The sequence below is a fragment of the Zymoseptoria tritici genome, chromosome 9 (assembly GCF_000219625.1).
Source record: "Zymoseptoria tritici IPO323 chromosome 9, whole genome shotgun sequence".
NCBI lineage: Eukaryota > Fungi > Ascomycota > Dothideomycetes > Mycosphaerellales > Mycosphaerellaceae > Zymoseptoria > Zymoseptoria tritici.
In genome coordinates this window covers 357,771-372,625 of record NC_018210.1, presented here as the reverse complement: position 1 = coordinate 372,625, position 14,855 = coordinate 357,771, and the positions used below count along the sequence as shown (strand labels likewise).

General features: G+C 54.8%; 4 protein-coding genes across 4 annotated transcripts; 2 read left to right on the top strand and 2 right to left on the bottom strand.

The window, feature by feature from the left end:
• Positions 1 to 108: 108 nt before the first annotated feature.
• Positions 109 to 1,755, bottom strand: MYCGRDRAFT_47544 (uncharacterized protein; the record flags this gene model as incomplete). Its single annotated transcript, XM_003849253.1, has 1 exon — positions 109 to 1,755. The coding sequence occupies one exon, from the start codon at positions 1,753 to 1,755 to the stop codon at positions 109 to 111; it is 1,647 nt and encodes a 548-aa protein (XP_003849301.1).
• Positions 1,756 to 5,528: 3,773 nt separating this feature from the next.
• Positions 5,529 to 6,073, bottom strand: MYCGRDRAFT_105653 (uncharacterized protein; the record flags this gene model as incomplete). Its single annotated transcript, XM_003849252.1, has 1 exon — positions 5,529 to 6,073. The coding sequence occupies one exon, from the start codon at positions 6,028 to 6,030 to the stop codon at positions 5,539 to 5,541; it is 492 nt and encodes a 163-aa protein (XP_003849300.1).
• A 756-nt stretch (positions 6,074 to 6,829) lies between these two features.
• On the top strand, positions 6,830 to 8,121 carry MYCGRDRAFT_47525 (uncharacterized protein; the record flags this gene model as incomplete). Its single annotated transcript, XM_003849766.1, has 2 exons — positions 6,830 to 6,907; positions 6,994 to 8,121. 2 exons carry the CDS (start codon positions 6,830 to 6,832, stop codon positions 8,119 to 8,121), a joined length of 1,206 nt encoding a protein of 401 aa, XP_003849814.1.
• Positions 8,122 to 10,206: 2,085 nt separating this feature from the next.
• Positions 10,207 to 14,282, top strand: MYCGRDRAFT_95557 (E1 ubiquitin-activating protein UBA1; the record flags this gene model as incomplete). Its single annotated transcript, XM_003849767.1, has 4 exons — positions 10,207 to 10,340; positions 10,838 to 10,982; positions 11,036 to 14,088; positions 14,144 to 14,282. The coding sequence occupies 4 exons, from the start codon at positions 10,207 to 10,209 to the stop codon at positions 14,280 to 14,282; spliced, it is 3,471 nt and encodes a 1,156-aa protein (XP_003849815.1).
• Positions 14,283 to 14,855: the final 573 nt, after the last annotated feature.

The window sequence follows — 14,855 nt, the reverse complement described above, 5'->3', positions numbered from 1 at the left end:
GTATGATGTTGGGGTATATTGGAAGATGCTACCAGAGCTATGGTCTAACGCCTACAATGCCCGCTCAATAACAAACTCCAGCCGTCCAGCGACATTCGACCAGCAACCTCAAGCTTCCTTCCCACCCTCCTCCCCAACAACATACTTCCCCCTCCCCTCCTTGAACAACAAATGCGGCTTCCTCTCCGCCAAATCCAAAATCGTCTGCGCAAACACGCTATTCGCCCACGCAAACCAACTCCTCGTAAAATCCTTCTTCACCTCCACATTCACGCTCTCATGCACCAATCCCAACGGACTGACCTTCTTCACCGCCTCCAAACACCCTCTAATCTCCTCATCATCGTCGCTCGTCATCGCTTGCACCAACAAACTCATCGGCCACGCATTCCTTAGTCCCACGTGTGGACCGCCGATACCGCTGAAGACGGAGCCGGTGAGGTAGTAAGGGTTTCCTGCTTTGCTGAGGATCATTTTGCGGGTGTTTTGGTAGGTTCGCTCTTCCCGCTTCAAGAAGCCGAGAAGAGGAAGGGCGAGGAGGGAAGGGAGGTTCGCGTCGTCCATGAGTAAAGCGGAGCCGTATCCGTCGACTTCGAAAGCGAAGACCGGGCCGTGAGTTTTGTGGTGTACCACGCCGTGTTCCCAGACGCCTTTTTCGATGATCTCGCCGCGGTTCTTGAGCGTTTGGCCGATGTGTGGTTTGCCCGCGGCGGTGAGCATGGCTGCGGCGCGTTTGAGTTCGACAGACATCATGGCGTTGGCGGGGATGAAGAAGCCGAAGATGGTGGCGTCGTCGGAGGGGCGGAAAGCGGAGCGGATGAGACCGGTGGACCAGTTGAGGGGGTTGCCGTTGCCGGAGAGGGGGAGGGTTTCGGTGCCGGCGTCGGTCCAGCGTTGGAAGCGGTAGGTTTGGGGTTCGAAGGAGCCGGTGGATTCGGTGAAGGTGGGGCGGGATTGTTGGTCGAGGACTTTGAGGAGGGAGGAGAGTGCGGTGTACCAGCGGGGAGTGAGGAAGGCGGTGGAACCAGTGGAGGCGTAGAATTGGTTGGAGAGGGAGAGGAAGTGGGCGAGAGAGTCGAGTTCGTATTTGCATTCGAAGACTTGGCTGGGTTCGTAGACGGGGTGAACGTTGTCGTTTTGGCCGTTGTTGCTGGGTTGGAGGCCGCTGGGAGGTGGTGGTTGGAAGGCGTTGCAGTAGGGTGAGGCGATGACATATTCCGCTTGCGTGTTGATCGCCCCGAGAATCAGCATCTCAATATCCTTGTCACTCTTCGCAAGCCGCTGATACTGCGCCAACTGGTTGGTCGAATCCCGCAACCACTCCGCATTGATATCGCCCGTCACGATGAAACTCTGCGGTCCCTCCCAGGCGTCCGGGTCTCCAAAGTCCAGCATCTGTTGGAACGCATTCTCGGGATGCCCTTTCTGCGTCGAGTCAACATGCCATCTCACCGTCGTGTCGAGAGTGTTGGGAAAGGCATTCTCGAATAGCCGTGCGAGATCTCGATCGACGAGACTGGTGTTCATGTCGTTGATGATCTTCTCCACAAGGGAGGATGTAAAGGTCCGGCATGGTTTCGCCGGACGTTGGTAGGGAAGTCTCATGGGGCCATTGCTGAGTGGGCCATGCTTGACGCGGGAGTAGTGTAGATAGTCCGGGCAGGCATCGCGGTATTCTGATGGTGATACGGCGTGTGTGTGGCTGATGCAGAGGGTGGTCAGCGCCAGCGCCAGTCCGCCGGAGAGAGTCCGCATGTTTGTTGGTGGAGCTGGGACCGAAGTCGTTCATGCGAAGATGGATGAACCAGGTTGTCGGGGATGGATCTCTTCTTTTGGATCTGCTGGGTTCAGATCTTCATTCCAAGACGCCGCACGGGATTTGGAGTTGATGAAGCAAGGAGGTGTGTCTTGGCGGAGATATATGTAAGACCAGATATGAGATGATGGAAGTCCACAGGTGGAATCCCTGCTCATTCACTGTGGGGCATCAAATTTAAGCTCCACGATCCAACCCAGCCACACGACTGCCGAACCAAGATCTTGGAACGATTATAGATGCCCGATCGTTGGGACACTGGACTGTTATTCGGGAATGTCATGAACGTCAGTCTTGCGATGAGTGGAGTGGTATACGGCTAGCAAAGAAACACTCAAGCAAAACTTTTCAAAACACACGTATCTCATTGCTGCCTCGCTTCTCGCATGGCAGATTAGTCAAGCGCTGCGCTCGGAGAAGGAAACTTGAAAGCAAACTCGCAAAGTAAAAGCCATCCGCGACGCTTCTCGCCGGCTCGCTTTGCATGGTCATTCCCATCTCGCACGAGACGATGCAGCAGAACTTTTCGAAACGCCATCCCACCGCTCGCGTTCCGCAACAAAAGCAAAGCCACTTCGCATGCCTTCGCGTCTCTCCGTCCTTGACCTTCGCTAGCTCAACTCGCCTTGTTTCAAGACGCGTTCGCGATTTTCGAGGCTTCTAGAATGGTGAATTAGCTCTTGTTCTTTGGCATCACTTCATACACAAGACGACTCACCATGCCCCGTACGCTTGGCCTTCTTCTTTGGACCATTGACCTTGATTGTGTCAGGGGCCTGATCGACGAGAGTCGGGAGGGTCCTTGGTGCTGCATCGCCGCTCTCCTGATGCGTGTGGTTGTGGCTGTAATTGCTTTCGTCATCGTTGCCGTTGATCGCAGCAATGGCTTGCTCTTGAGTGCCGGAGACACGGTTGTCGGAGTCGAAGGTGTATACGTCGCTGTCTTGATGGCCTGCGTCGCTCTGGGAGAAGACTTGCTGGTCGTGCAGATGTTGTGGGGCATGATAGGCCGCCTCCATGGAGTCGCTCTGCATGGCTCCAGCATTGATGCGATCATTGTCTGGCTGAGCAACGAAGTTGTGGGCATAGTCGCCTGCATCGAGTGTGGGGTGGGCATCCTGGATGCCGTACGCATCTCGCCCACGGCCATGAGCGCCGTTGTCCAGGTACAAGGGCCGCCAGTCCGCAAGAGAGCTACCTCCTGAGCCGCTGACAGGTGGAGGGAGCGCATGCATACCGGCGTGACGACGCCACTGAGCTTCATCCCGGTTGTTGCTCTCATAGGGCGCGATGGATCCCTGCGACTTGTCGCGGCCCACGGTCTGGTAGCCGGCTGCGTAGAGTGGCATTCTTGATGTGGTAGGAGTTTCGTTCTGGAAGGTGTGAGTCCGATCGTACGAGGGAACTCCATGGTGGTGGAAGTTTGCCGTCTGTTCCATGGGGTTCGAGAGCGCCGGCCGAGCGAATGGAGTCAGCGAGGCTGTGGCAGCGTGGAGCGGATCGGTATGGTCAGCGGCAACAGAGTCGGCCGTCTTGCGTCTCTTCCTGCTCGGCGCAGAGGACTGAGGCTCGTTATCAGCTACAGCCGCCGTACCATTGCCCTCTCCACCATGAACGCACTTCTTCTGCTCTTTGTCAGTGAGAAGTACAGTGTTTGATCGCGACAATACTCACGTGTGTCTTCTTGCAAGGCTCACAACGAGTCGAGCCCACCCGCTGCTTTTGTTGACGCGTCTCCTTTTTGCCCTTTGACTTGGTGCTCGGAACGGTCACCGGCACCGGGAGAGCGCTGTTGTCTCCTCTCATGGTCATGACCTCCGGTGTGCTCGTCATACCGACGGCTTCATCGTGTAATGTCTCGGGAACACGCTCGACCTCTGCTCCGATTGTGTTCACGGGGAAACGTAAGGCTTCGGCGACTTGAAGGACCTGACCTCTGGATGGGTAGAACGCGTTTGGTCGGTATAGGGGCGATGCAGCAGCGTACGGAGCGTCGAAGAGCATGTCCGACGTGCCCTCCCTGGCGTGGTATTGATTTGTGGCTTGAGCTGGCGCTCTGGTCCCATCGTCGATGGTATTGTACTTGAAGTTTCTTGAAGTTTCTCCTTCGAGTGTAGGCATTGGCGGCAGGATGGTCGAAGAGAACGGCTGAGTGTGCTGGCGGACGGCGTCCTGCGAGTTTTGCTGCCTGGTCGCATTGCAGAAGTTGAGAACAGCTCGGGTGCTGATCTTGCGAACGAGATCTAACTTGATGTCAGCACGCTTCTCTCTCCTTGTGTATGACCACCAAATACCCGGATGGATCTTGCGGATGTCCTCCACCAGCGTCTGAGGAGGTGAAGCGCTTCGCTCAGATGGCCTCGCGTCGTCGGCGTTTTCGTGCTCGAGCATGCCGTCTTGGGAGTCTCCGGCATCGGGCTTTGGATCTCCCAATGGCTTCGTTCGCGGGAGAGGATCGATCGGGCAGAAGAGTGGAAGGTGTCCGAAGTGAGGGCAGCGGCTGCATTTCACAAGATCTTGGTAACAAGGCTCGGGGAGATGCCAACGGTCGCAGTTGTGGCCTGGCCTAGTTAGTAGTTGTGCAGAGAAGGCTGGTCGCGTGAGGTGATCGTCATACAAAGCATCCAGTACTGCAGCGCGTTAGCAAGTCATGGAACGTGTGCCTCTGGGGCAGACGAATTGGTGGGACGTACCTGGTAGGTCTTATCAAGGTTCTTCACACCGAGCGGACCTGAAGGACGACAGTCAGTGCGAGTCAAGAATAGCAGCTCCTGCGGAGGACTTGCAGAAGTTGTAGGTGTGCCCTTTGCTGTTACATATCAAACAGTCTTGCAGAGCTCGAGGGCAGCGCCCTGGGTGAAAGCCCAAGTGGCAGTCGCCGCAGTTGTCTGAGACACCATCAGCACGATCCGGCGAGAGTGAGATGCCTAATGGGGCAATAAACGGAGGGTCCTTACGACAGAGATCGGACATTGTGACGCGTGGTAGACCGTAGATGTTGCAACGTGGCGGCTGAGATCGATGCCGTCGCGTGGCACACCTCAATCAGGGGTTGTAAATCGCGGTGCTCGCGTGGCTACAGCGATGAGACGATGCAGGACCAGTCGAGCATGGAGGTGCGGTGATGTTGGTGTTGCGAAGAGGGTGGAGGTCGTCGGAAGGGAGATGTAGAAGTGAAGTTTGACGAACGAAGTGAAGAGGTGTCGGACGGACGAGAGCAAGAAGAATTTCGGTGACCGAGCGCGTCGGGCAAGCACGATCAATCGCCGAACAGGCAGACGTCTTGTGAGAAGGAGAAGGAGACATTTGAAGACACCTGAACATATGAGAAAAGAGCGTTTACTTCACTCTGTGCTGTCGTTGACCACCAGGCCGCATGCCAAATCGCCAGCTTTCTCCTCCTATTGAGCTGAATGCATCGTGCTGGCGACGTAACACACGCGAGTCTACTCGCTGAGCAGGCTTTCGCTGCCTGTACAAGGAGCAGGTATGTCCGTGGTGACTTACTCGGAGCGTGGAGGGCCAGTTGCCGCGAGGCTCAACGGGTGCCATATTCCACAATGGCGCGTGAGATAGCCTCAAAACTCTCACAGGAGTGAGTCCCATCGCGACTTTGCCGACAGCCACCATGCTCGGGCACACGTCGCTCCCACGAGCACGGCAAGCCTACCCATCTGGTTGCTCCCTCAGATATTCAATCATCCTCCTCGTGCCCTTCCGTCTCATCTCTCATCCGCCAACGGGTTCGCATGTATCCTCACGCTCCGAATCTTGATCGCCTCCTGCGGCCGATTCTTCTTGTCCACCTTGACCTCCTCCATCTTATCCAGCACATCCCAACCCTCCAACACCCTGCCAAACGCCGTGTTCTTCCCATCCAAATGCGGTGCCGCAGCCAACGTGATGAAGAACTGACTCCCATTCGTCGCCGGTCCCTTGTTCGCCATGCTCAAGATTCCCCTCGCGTGATGTCTCAACGAAGACTTGATCTCATCTTCAAACATGCCTCCGTAGACGGAATTGCTCTCTTTTGTCGTCCCTGTACTGGGAGAGCCGCCTTGAATCATGAAGTTGGGGATGAGTCGGTGGAAGGGAGAGTCATTGTAGCCTCCGCTGGCACAGAGGGCGAGGAAGTTGTAGGTGGTTTTCGGACACGCCTGGCAGAAGAGTTCGAGCTTCACATCGCCGTGCGTGGTATTGAGTGTGACGGACATGGTGGGTGGTCGCTGAGATGGAGGAGGTAGTTACAGAGCCCTATCCTTCCGTATATCCATTGACGGACCTCAAGATGATATGTCGCCAAGGCACGTCGTTGTTGGAACGAAGTGCAATGGAAGTGAGGTTTGACGACTTGCAGCGGGGGGTCGGGTAGAACTAGCAATTCCTGGGCCACGGCAAATCGGCGGGACATAGTTCTACACATGCCGGACGAGCTGTTTCAAGACAGCGATCACAATGACAATAGCACGTTTTAATCACATCTTCAAACTCGCGAGTCAGGCTTGACATACATCCACTGTTGGACATTTGTTGACAGGTCGCAAGTTGCAATACATCTCCCATCATAAGGAATCTCCTTACCAACAATCTCGTCCAAGCTGCACAACAGCGTCACTTCAGCCCATCAGCAGCAAGCTTCAGCTTCTAGCCTCGCCGCCAAAACACAGCTCGCAACTAGAACCTTGGACTCCACGCCTCCGCGCCAGCGCGACGACGAGCTCGACAACACGATCAACATACAGCAGATCATACCATAACTATCCTCAATACCAGCTATTGTCGCAACGACAAGCGACACGGCCAATACTCTCGTTGCGACTCCAGGCCCACATCCAAAGTCGCAGCTTTCCAGCATTGAATCACTCCATCTTTACGGGCCATACCACGGAAACGAGGTAATCCCAAACACGCCTCCTGAGTCCCGGCGGGGTACGCAAGGGCATGGCCACACATGGTGGTGATGCACGGGAGTCTATTGCCACATCCAGGCGAAGTGATCGGAAAGAGGCCGCCATGGCAGCTTTCGTGAGAGTCTCGGGACCGCCGAATAGCAACTTCTTGGTGGGATACCCGGGGATTTCGGCGACATTGGTATGTCATGAACCAGGAAGGACGAAGGATGGGTAGATGGAGGGTCTGCGAAGATTGGACGGGTATGCTAACAACACTTTTCGCAGCCTCGAATAGAAGGACGAGTTGAGATCCGTCCAGGCACAGGAGTCTCCGCTCCCGTCCATATATCCCTCGTCACGGTATCCCTCCAACGTCGCGAATCGATCAACCCTGCCGCCGAATCCGTCTTCCGATCACAGCTATCGTCCCCACGAAAAGAGATTACAGATATCGTAGGGAAGGAAATGCTACTTTTCCGATGTTCACCTGGAAAGGAGGCGGAGTCAGTCCTACTAATGGACCTACCATTCGTCATATTCATACCATACGGACGAGGAGGAGAAGAGGTCGCAAGAAGAGTACCGCCCGCATCATTACAACTGGACAAGCGTACGGCGGAGACCTTCTACGAGATTGTGGTGACGGTGCAGCAAGGACACCAGGAGCAAAGGAAACACGCATTCCCGGTGCCGATATCGAGATACGACACCCTTTCGACCTTTGGCATGTACAATCGACCCGAAAGCGCGGAACGAGTGACGGATCACCTGGTGACACTGGGCATCAGTCTTCCGCGATGGAGCTACGGCCCTCTGGACCCAGTCTCAGTCTACATCAAACTCTCTCCGAACCCAGACTGGATGAGCAAAGCCAAAAAAGTGCTCATCCAATCAATCACAGTCGGCATCGACGAAGAAATCATTTACAACCCCGAAGGCGACGAGCCCACGCGAAAAGTCAAAACCCTCGCAAAGCACCAACAATCCGTCGGCGTCAAAATGCCCGAAGCAGGCTACTTCACCAACCTCGGCCTCGTCTTCCCCGCCCGCGAACTCCGCGACAGCGAAGGCGTGCTCCCGCGAGCGAGAAAGGAGTTCCCCATGTACAACGTCAGCGGCTTCACGACCACCGGCACGCTGTACAAGATCGAGTACTACCTCACCGTGAAGGCGAAGCTGTCCTCCGCAAGGGATATCTTGCTGAGGCAGCCGATTGTGGTGTGTCCGTTTGATCACGCGGGGTGTAAAGAGGAGATGGAGGCGATTGAGCAGGCGGCGAAGGACGCGGCGCATATTTCTCCGGATAATCCCATGTTGCCGGCAGCGTCGATTGTTAAGGCGAATGATCCGGCGGGGTTGAGGGCGCTTGGGGTGACGATGATTGGGAATCAGAGGAAGCCGTTGATTGAGTGAGAGGAGGACAGGAGGCGAAATTCTGTTGGAACGAATTGGCAAGAGCCTCTTGAATCTCGAAAAGGGTAGCAAGGACGGCACTGCAAAGGATTTGAACGTCGTTTGCGAAAGTGCAAAATGCTATTCTATGCTTGCTCGCGGGAATGGGCAAACAGGAAATGAAGACTACCTTGTGCCCATGCGGCAACTGAGATCGTGAAAGGAGGCCAGGACAGCACACAAAAGAGGCACCTAGGCTTAATGCAAGCTGGCGTCTGAGATTGGAGGAGCCGACAAAGGTGTTGCCTAAGATGCAAAGCTACTGGCATGGAAAGCCAGAGTGGGAGTGATCGGATTGGACACTGGATGCTAGAGGACGTGGTGTATACCCCCGACGTACAGGTAGCGTTCGAACGATGGAATGAACATGTAAACGATGCCCTGGTGGTATTGTACGATTTTGGACGCGTTTTCGTTGTGAATTGGCTGATGAGTCGGTAGTGCAATCATCCCTAGGTACCTCGTGCCTCGTATGTCCAGACCCGCACGTCCAAGCCGGGGCGCCTCGAGTGACCTGGCCCGTGGTTTGAAAGGACCAAGAACCCCGGGAAGGGGTCGCACGGATAGCCGACTCGCTTCTTCTGCGCCTTCTCGCCACGCTTGGCCTTGTAGCTCAGCAGTCAATCGAATGTGCATGACCTGCATGACAACGCATGTCAGACGGCGGCCTCTCCGATGGCGGAACGACAGGCGGACCTGGACGGAGGGCAGCATCTCCACTCAGCCATCTTGCTTTGCTCATCGGTCTTTACCTCACCAGCAGCCGGTACTGGCCGGTCACTCTCAGCATTCCGATCGTATCAATAAGCATGGATGAGCTGGAAGACCAGCCAAACTTCTACAGACCTCTGACTGGAAAGGAGATACGCTTGCTTCATTCACCTGGAACCTGCCCGAGTTCGCTGGGCTCCACTGCGAGGGAAGCTGTCCACTATCTCGCTGGAACAGACTCAGCAGATCCCCCACGAGGGATTGTCGTATGCTTGCAATGGAGCTTTCCCAGGCGTGCTCATCGCCCGCGACTTCACCACTCTGCACGACCATCGCCACCAGATTATCGGAAATCTTTCGCATGCCCTTCGACGACTACGCCGGAAGCGTGAAGAAAGGGTGCTTTTTTGGGTGGATTCGATTTGTATCGACCAGAGCAATGATGACGAGAAGTCTTCGCAAGTCGCCACCAAGCCAGGCAATGACTTCGCACGCGCGAGAAGTCATTGCCTGGCTTGGTGAAGACACCCATCGATCGGATGGACGTATTGTACTTCACTACGATTAAACGTATGGCAAGTTCTTGGAGGGAGTCATGCACGAAGAGGACTGAAACTACCACATCACATGGCGTTTCGGTCAGGGGATATTCTTTCGAAGGCGATGGGTCGTGCAGGAGTATAGTTCTGCAAAAGCATTACGCGTTACTTGTGGTGTCCAATCGATGATTTGGCCGCCCACGATCGACTTTGGACTTTGGTGTTGGAACTTGCGCCGATTTACGCCTCCGGACGTCGTCGACGGTATCGATGGTATCGATGGGATTGTTTCGCTGATACTGTTTGGCCCAAGGTTGGGCAGCCCTTGCCATCTGGTGGACCTCCTCGACGCATATTCATTCTTGGACTGCGGTTAGTCACGAGACCGCAGATATGCTTTGATTTTCTTCGACAGCAGCTGGGTTCAGTCAACCGGTGAATTCGCGGTCGACTACAAGGCGTCATACACCCAAGTCTATGCTCAACTCATGCATGAAGTCATTCGACGCGGCGACATCATTTTCACGTACAGAGCAATGTCGATAGCGGCCATTCAAGCGGCATGACAATCGGATAGGAGGCCAGAGCGTGCCGGTGTTCCGTTCTCAAGAAACTCGAGCTTACCGTCCCGGATACCAGATTGGACCTCCACCACTGGCACCCGCCTGCACTATCTGCCAGGAACTGGCCAGCAGGATGAGTCCGTGTCACACGCTGAGCTCTCTTTACGGTGTGGACCGTGTTCAGCTTCATTAGAGAGCAGTTCGCTGCAGTGTGGCGTTCTCCATGTCCGGCTATGGCTTACGGACCGCCTGTCGGGCGACGAAGAATGGAAGGACGGTTTGGAAACTGGTTCACCGCCGATGCCTGGCGACCGCATCGCGAAGCCGACGACTTCCGACTCCGATCTAATCAATCGACTCGACGAGTGTGAGTTGACCATCGGTGGCTACCTGGTTCTTCGGCCTGTTTCGGACCGATCAAGCTTTCGCATTGTCGGATTTGCTCAGTTCTCGTACAGCCGGCTTTCGTTCTCTCTGCAAGACATTGACATCATTTGACGGGCGGGGAATCGCGGACATGCTTGTTTGGATCCTCCCTCGATTCGCACTGTCGACCAGGTCCCGTTGCTGGCAAGTCATCAGCTTCTGATCGCAGAATATCTGGCACAACGAATGCATGGAATTGTGGAACGAGCAAGATCTTCGGGCGTCCGAAGCAACTCGTTTTGGTCAATGACAGCTTCTAGACTTCAGCCTGAAGTTCAGCTCAGCTTTCGTGTGTGGTAGGAAGAGGCAGCATTGTGTACGTAGGATAGTACCAGGTAAATGTCTGTCTGATGCCTCAGGCCCCAATACTCTTAGTAATCAGGCTGTGACGTGCCTGCCTGAGCTCGTTCCTGACTGACGCCAACTTGACCTTTACAGCTCTGAACTGAACCACCAAAATCGCCATCTCAAACACAGCCACACTCCACGCCGTCTCACCATCTACCGCCATCCATCCACCATCAACAACACCGTGGCCATCTCTCCTTCTATCCCTGCAGGTTGTCCCAACGCTGCCCTCACCGTCCGTCCGGCCCGGCCTGGAGGAGTAGTTCACTCTAATAATCATACTTGCAGATGAAGCGGAAGCTTTCCGACTCCGAAGACACGACCAACTCCACAGAACTCACCAACCGGAAGAAGAGCATGACAGAGGCCAACGGCAACAGTAGCACCGCCATGGACGTCGACACACCCGCCGCCACGCTGGAGCAGCTCAAAGATGCCAGCAATGGCGAGATCGATGAGTCGCTGTACTCCCGCCAGCTGTACGTCTTGGGCCACGAGGCGATGAAGCGGATGGGATCATCGCACGTCCTCGTATCAGGACTGCGCGGATTGGGAGTGGAGATCGCAAAGAATATTGCTCTGGCAGGTGTCAAGAGTCTGACTCTGTTTGACCCCAAGCCAGCTGCGATTCAAGATCTGTCATCACAATTCTTCCTACACCCCGAGGATGTCGGCAAGGCAAGAGCTGATGTCACAGTGCCACGCGTGGCAGAGCTCAATCCCTACACACCCGTCAAGATCCACCCCTCAAAGGACCTCACCAGCGATCTGCAATCCCTCAAGCAATATCAGGTCGTCGTCCTTACAGATACGCCACTCAGGGACCAGATCAAGATCGCCGATTTCTGCCACGACAACGGCATCTTTGTTGTCATCACGGACACATTCGGCCTGTTTGGCACCATCTTCACCGACTTTGGAAAGAACTTCACTTGCGGCGACCCTACTGGAGAGAACCCACTCAGCGGAATCGTGGCAGGCATCGACACAGATGGTCTGGTGTCAGCATTGGACGAGACACGCCACGGTTTGGAAGATGGAGACTTTGTCACGTTTACAGAAGTGGAGGGAATGGAGGGTTTGAACGATGGCACACCTCGCAAGATTACAGTCAAGGGACCATACACATTTTCTATCGGGGACGTGTCGTCATTCGGACAGTACAAGCGCGGTGGACTCTACACACAAGTCAAGATGCCAAAGATCATCAACTTTGAGCCTCTCAGCAAGCAGCTGCAGAAGCCAGAGTTGATGATTGCGGATTTTGCAAAGTTCGACCGTCCTGGTATGATGCATGCCGGCATCCAGGCTCTGCATGCATTTGCGGAGAAGCACAACGGAGAACTGCCACGCTCGCACAATGAGGCCGATGCACAGGAGCTGGTCAAGCTGGCAAAGGAGATCGCCGAGAAGTCGGAGGACAAGCCGGAGCTGGACGAGAAGGTCATCACGGAATTGGCATACCAGGCTCGCGGCGACTTGTCACCCATGGCGGCATTCTACGGTGGTCTGGCTGCGCAGGAAGTGTTGAAGTCCGTGTCGGGCAAGTTTCACCCCATCAAGCAGTGGCTCTACTTCGACTCGCTTGAGTCGATCCCAACATCGTCCAAGCGTAGTGAGGAGCTTTGCAAGCCATTGGGGACTCGCTACGACGGGCAGATTGCTGTGTTCGGAAAGGAATACCAAGAGAAGCTCTCCAATGTCAAGCAATTCTTGGTGGGCGCTGGCGCCATCGGCTGTGAGATGTTGAAAAACTGGGCAATGATCGGTCTTGCGACTGGACCAAATGGCAAGATCAGCGTGACGGATAACGATCAAATCGAGAAGAGCAACCTCAACAGACAGTTCCTCTTCCGGGCAAAGGACGTTGGCAAGCTGAAGAGTGAGGCTGCTTCCGCGGCAGTGCAAGCGATGAACCCGGATTTGAGTGGCAAGATCGAAATGATGAAAGACAAGGTTGGCCAAGAGACCGAGGCGATCTTTAACGAGACCTTCTGGGAGAGCCTTGATGGTGTAACCAACGCACTCGACAACGTCGATGCTCGGACATATGTTGACCGTCGGTGCGTCTTCTTCCGCAAGCCTCTTCTCGACAGCGGCACGCTTGGCACGAAGGGCAACACCCAAGTTGTCCTTCCAAACCAGACGGAGTCATACTCTAGCTCTCAGGATCCGCCCGAGCAGTCATTCCCGATGTGCACCCTCCGATCTTTCCCGAACCGCATCGAGCACACAATCGCTTGGGCAAAGGAGCTCTTCCACTCGTCCTTTGCTGGTCCTGCTGAGATTGCCAACGCATACATCTCCCAGCCAGACTATCTTGGCACGCAGTTGAAGCAGTCTGGTAGCGAGAAGCAGACGTTGGAAACTCTTCGCGAGTACCTTGTCACCGACAAGCCACAGTCATTCGACGACTGCATCAAGTGGGCCCGTATGCAATTCGAGAAGCAATACAACAATGCCATCCAGCAGTTGTTGTTCAACTTCCCGAAAGACTCCACCACCTCCACTGGCCAGCCATTCTGGTCAGGACCCAAGCGTGCACCAGACCCACTCAAGTTCGACGTCAACAATCCTACTCACTACTCTTTCGTCCTCTCCGCCGCAAACCTTCACGCCTTCAACTACCACATGCAGCCCAACACAGACCGCAAGCATATCACCTCCGTGCTCGACAGCATGAACGTTCCCGAGTTCAAGCCTGATCCGGGCGTCAAGATTCAAGCCGACGACAAGGAGCCTGACCCGAATGCTCAAGGTGGCGAGATGGACGACAACGAGCAGCTCAACAAGATCGCCAGCTCGCTTCCTACACCGAAGTCGCTCGGGGACTTCCGCTTGGAGCCGGTTGAGTTCGAGAAGGACGACGACACCAACTTCCACATTGACTTCATCACCGCAGCATCCAACCTCCGCGCGGAGAACTACAAGATCGTCACCGCCGACCGCCACAAGACCAAGTTCATCGCCGGCAAGATCATTCCTGCGATTGCCACCACGACGGCTCTCGTCACTGGTCTCGTGATCCTGGAGCTATACAAGATTGTCGATGGAAAGACCGACATTGAGCAGTACAAGAACGGCTTTGTCAACCTCGCTCTGCCGTTCTTCGGCTTTAGCGAGCCGATCGCGTCGCCGAAGGGAACGTACAAGGGTCCGGATGGAGATGTCACCATCGACAAGCTGTGGGACCGCTTCGAGAGTAACGATGTTACCCTGCAGGAGTTCATCGATGACTTCAAGAAGAAGGGTCTCGAGATCAGCATGATTTCGAGCGGTGTCAGCTTGCTGTACGCGAGCTTCTACCCGGCGAGCAAGAACAAGGAGAGGTTGCCGATGAAGTGAGTTTTGGCATTGGTTTGACCGGATTGAGCCCTTACTGACTATGATGAACAGGTTGTCGAAGCTTGTTGAGCACATCTCCAGGAAGCCCATTCCTGACCACCAGAAGAACGTCATCTTCGAGATCACCGCTGAGGATATGACTGAGGAGGATGTGGAATTGCCTTACGTCCTCGTTAAGCTTGATAAATAAGCTGCGTCACGAGGACGTTTGTACTGGTTCGACTAGATAAGTGAACTGAGTCAAATCGACCGAAGTGCGAGGCGCAAGCCGGACCGGAGCAAGAGAAAATGAGTTCTCTGACTTCCTCGAGCTGAAACTCGTGATACGACGATCAAGAATGATAACGAGCGGGATTGAGAATGGGCAGACTGACATCAGTGCTCGCGATGGTGGACAAGGATTGATACCACTCATGCATGAAGTGGACATATGATGCAAAGAACAAGCATAGAAGTAGATAGACAGAGTGTATCTTCTGAGCTACCAGTTATGTTTCCTCCAGATCAGTCCGCCCGTGGAATATGCTTCGAGCGCGCTGTTTGCAATGGCTTGCACGGCGATCGATAGTTCTACTGGTCTACAAAGATCCTCGTCCTGTGCTACAATATAATAGAGTTTGTGGCTGGTCCATGCACCCGTGCTGCTGCTTCCTCTCCTATGACTTTGCACTCGTTCTTGACCTCGCCTTCTCCCAAAACACCATCAGTATCTCTCGTCGTGCAATAATACGCTGTGCACCGTTGGCACATTCTAACCACGCCA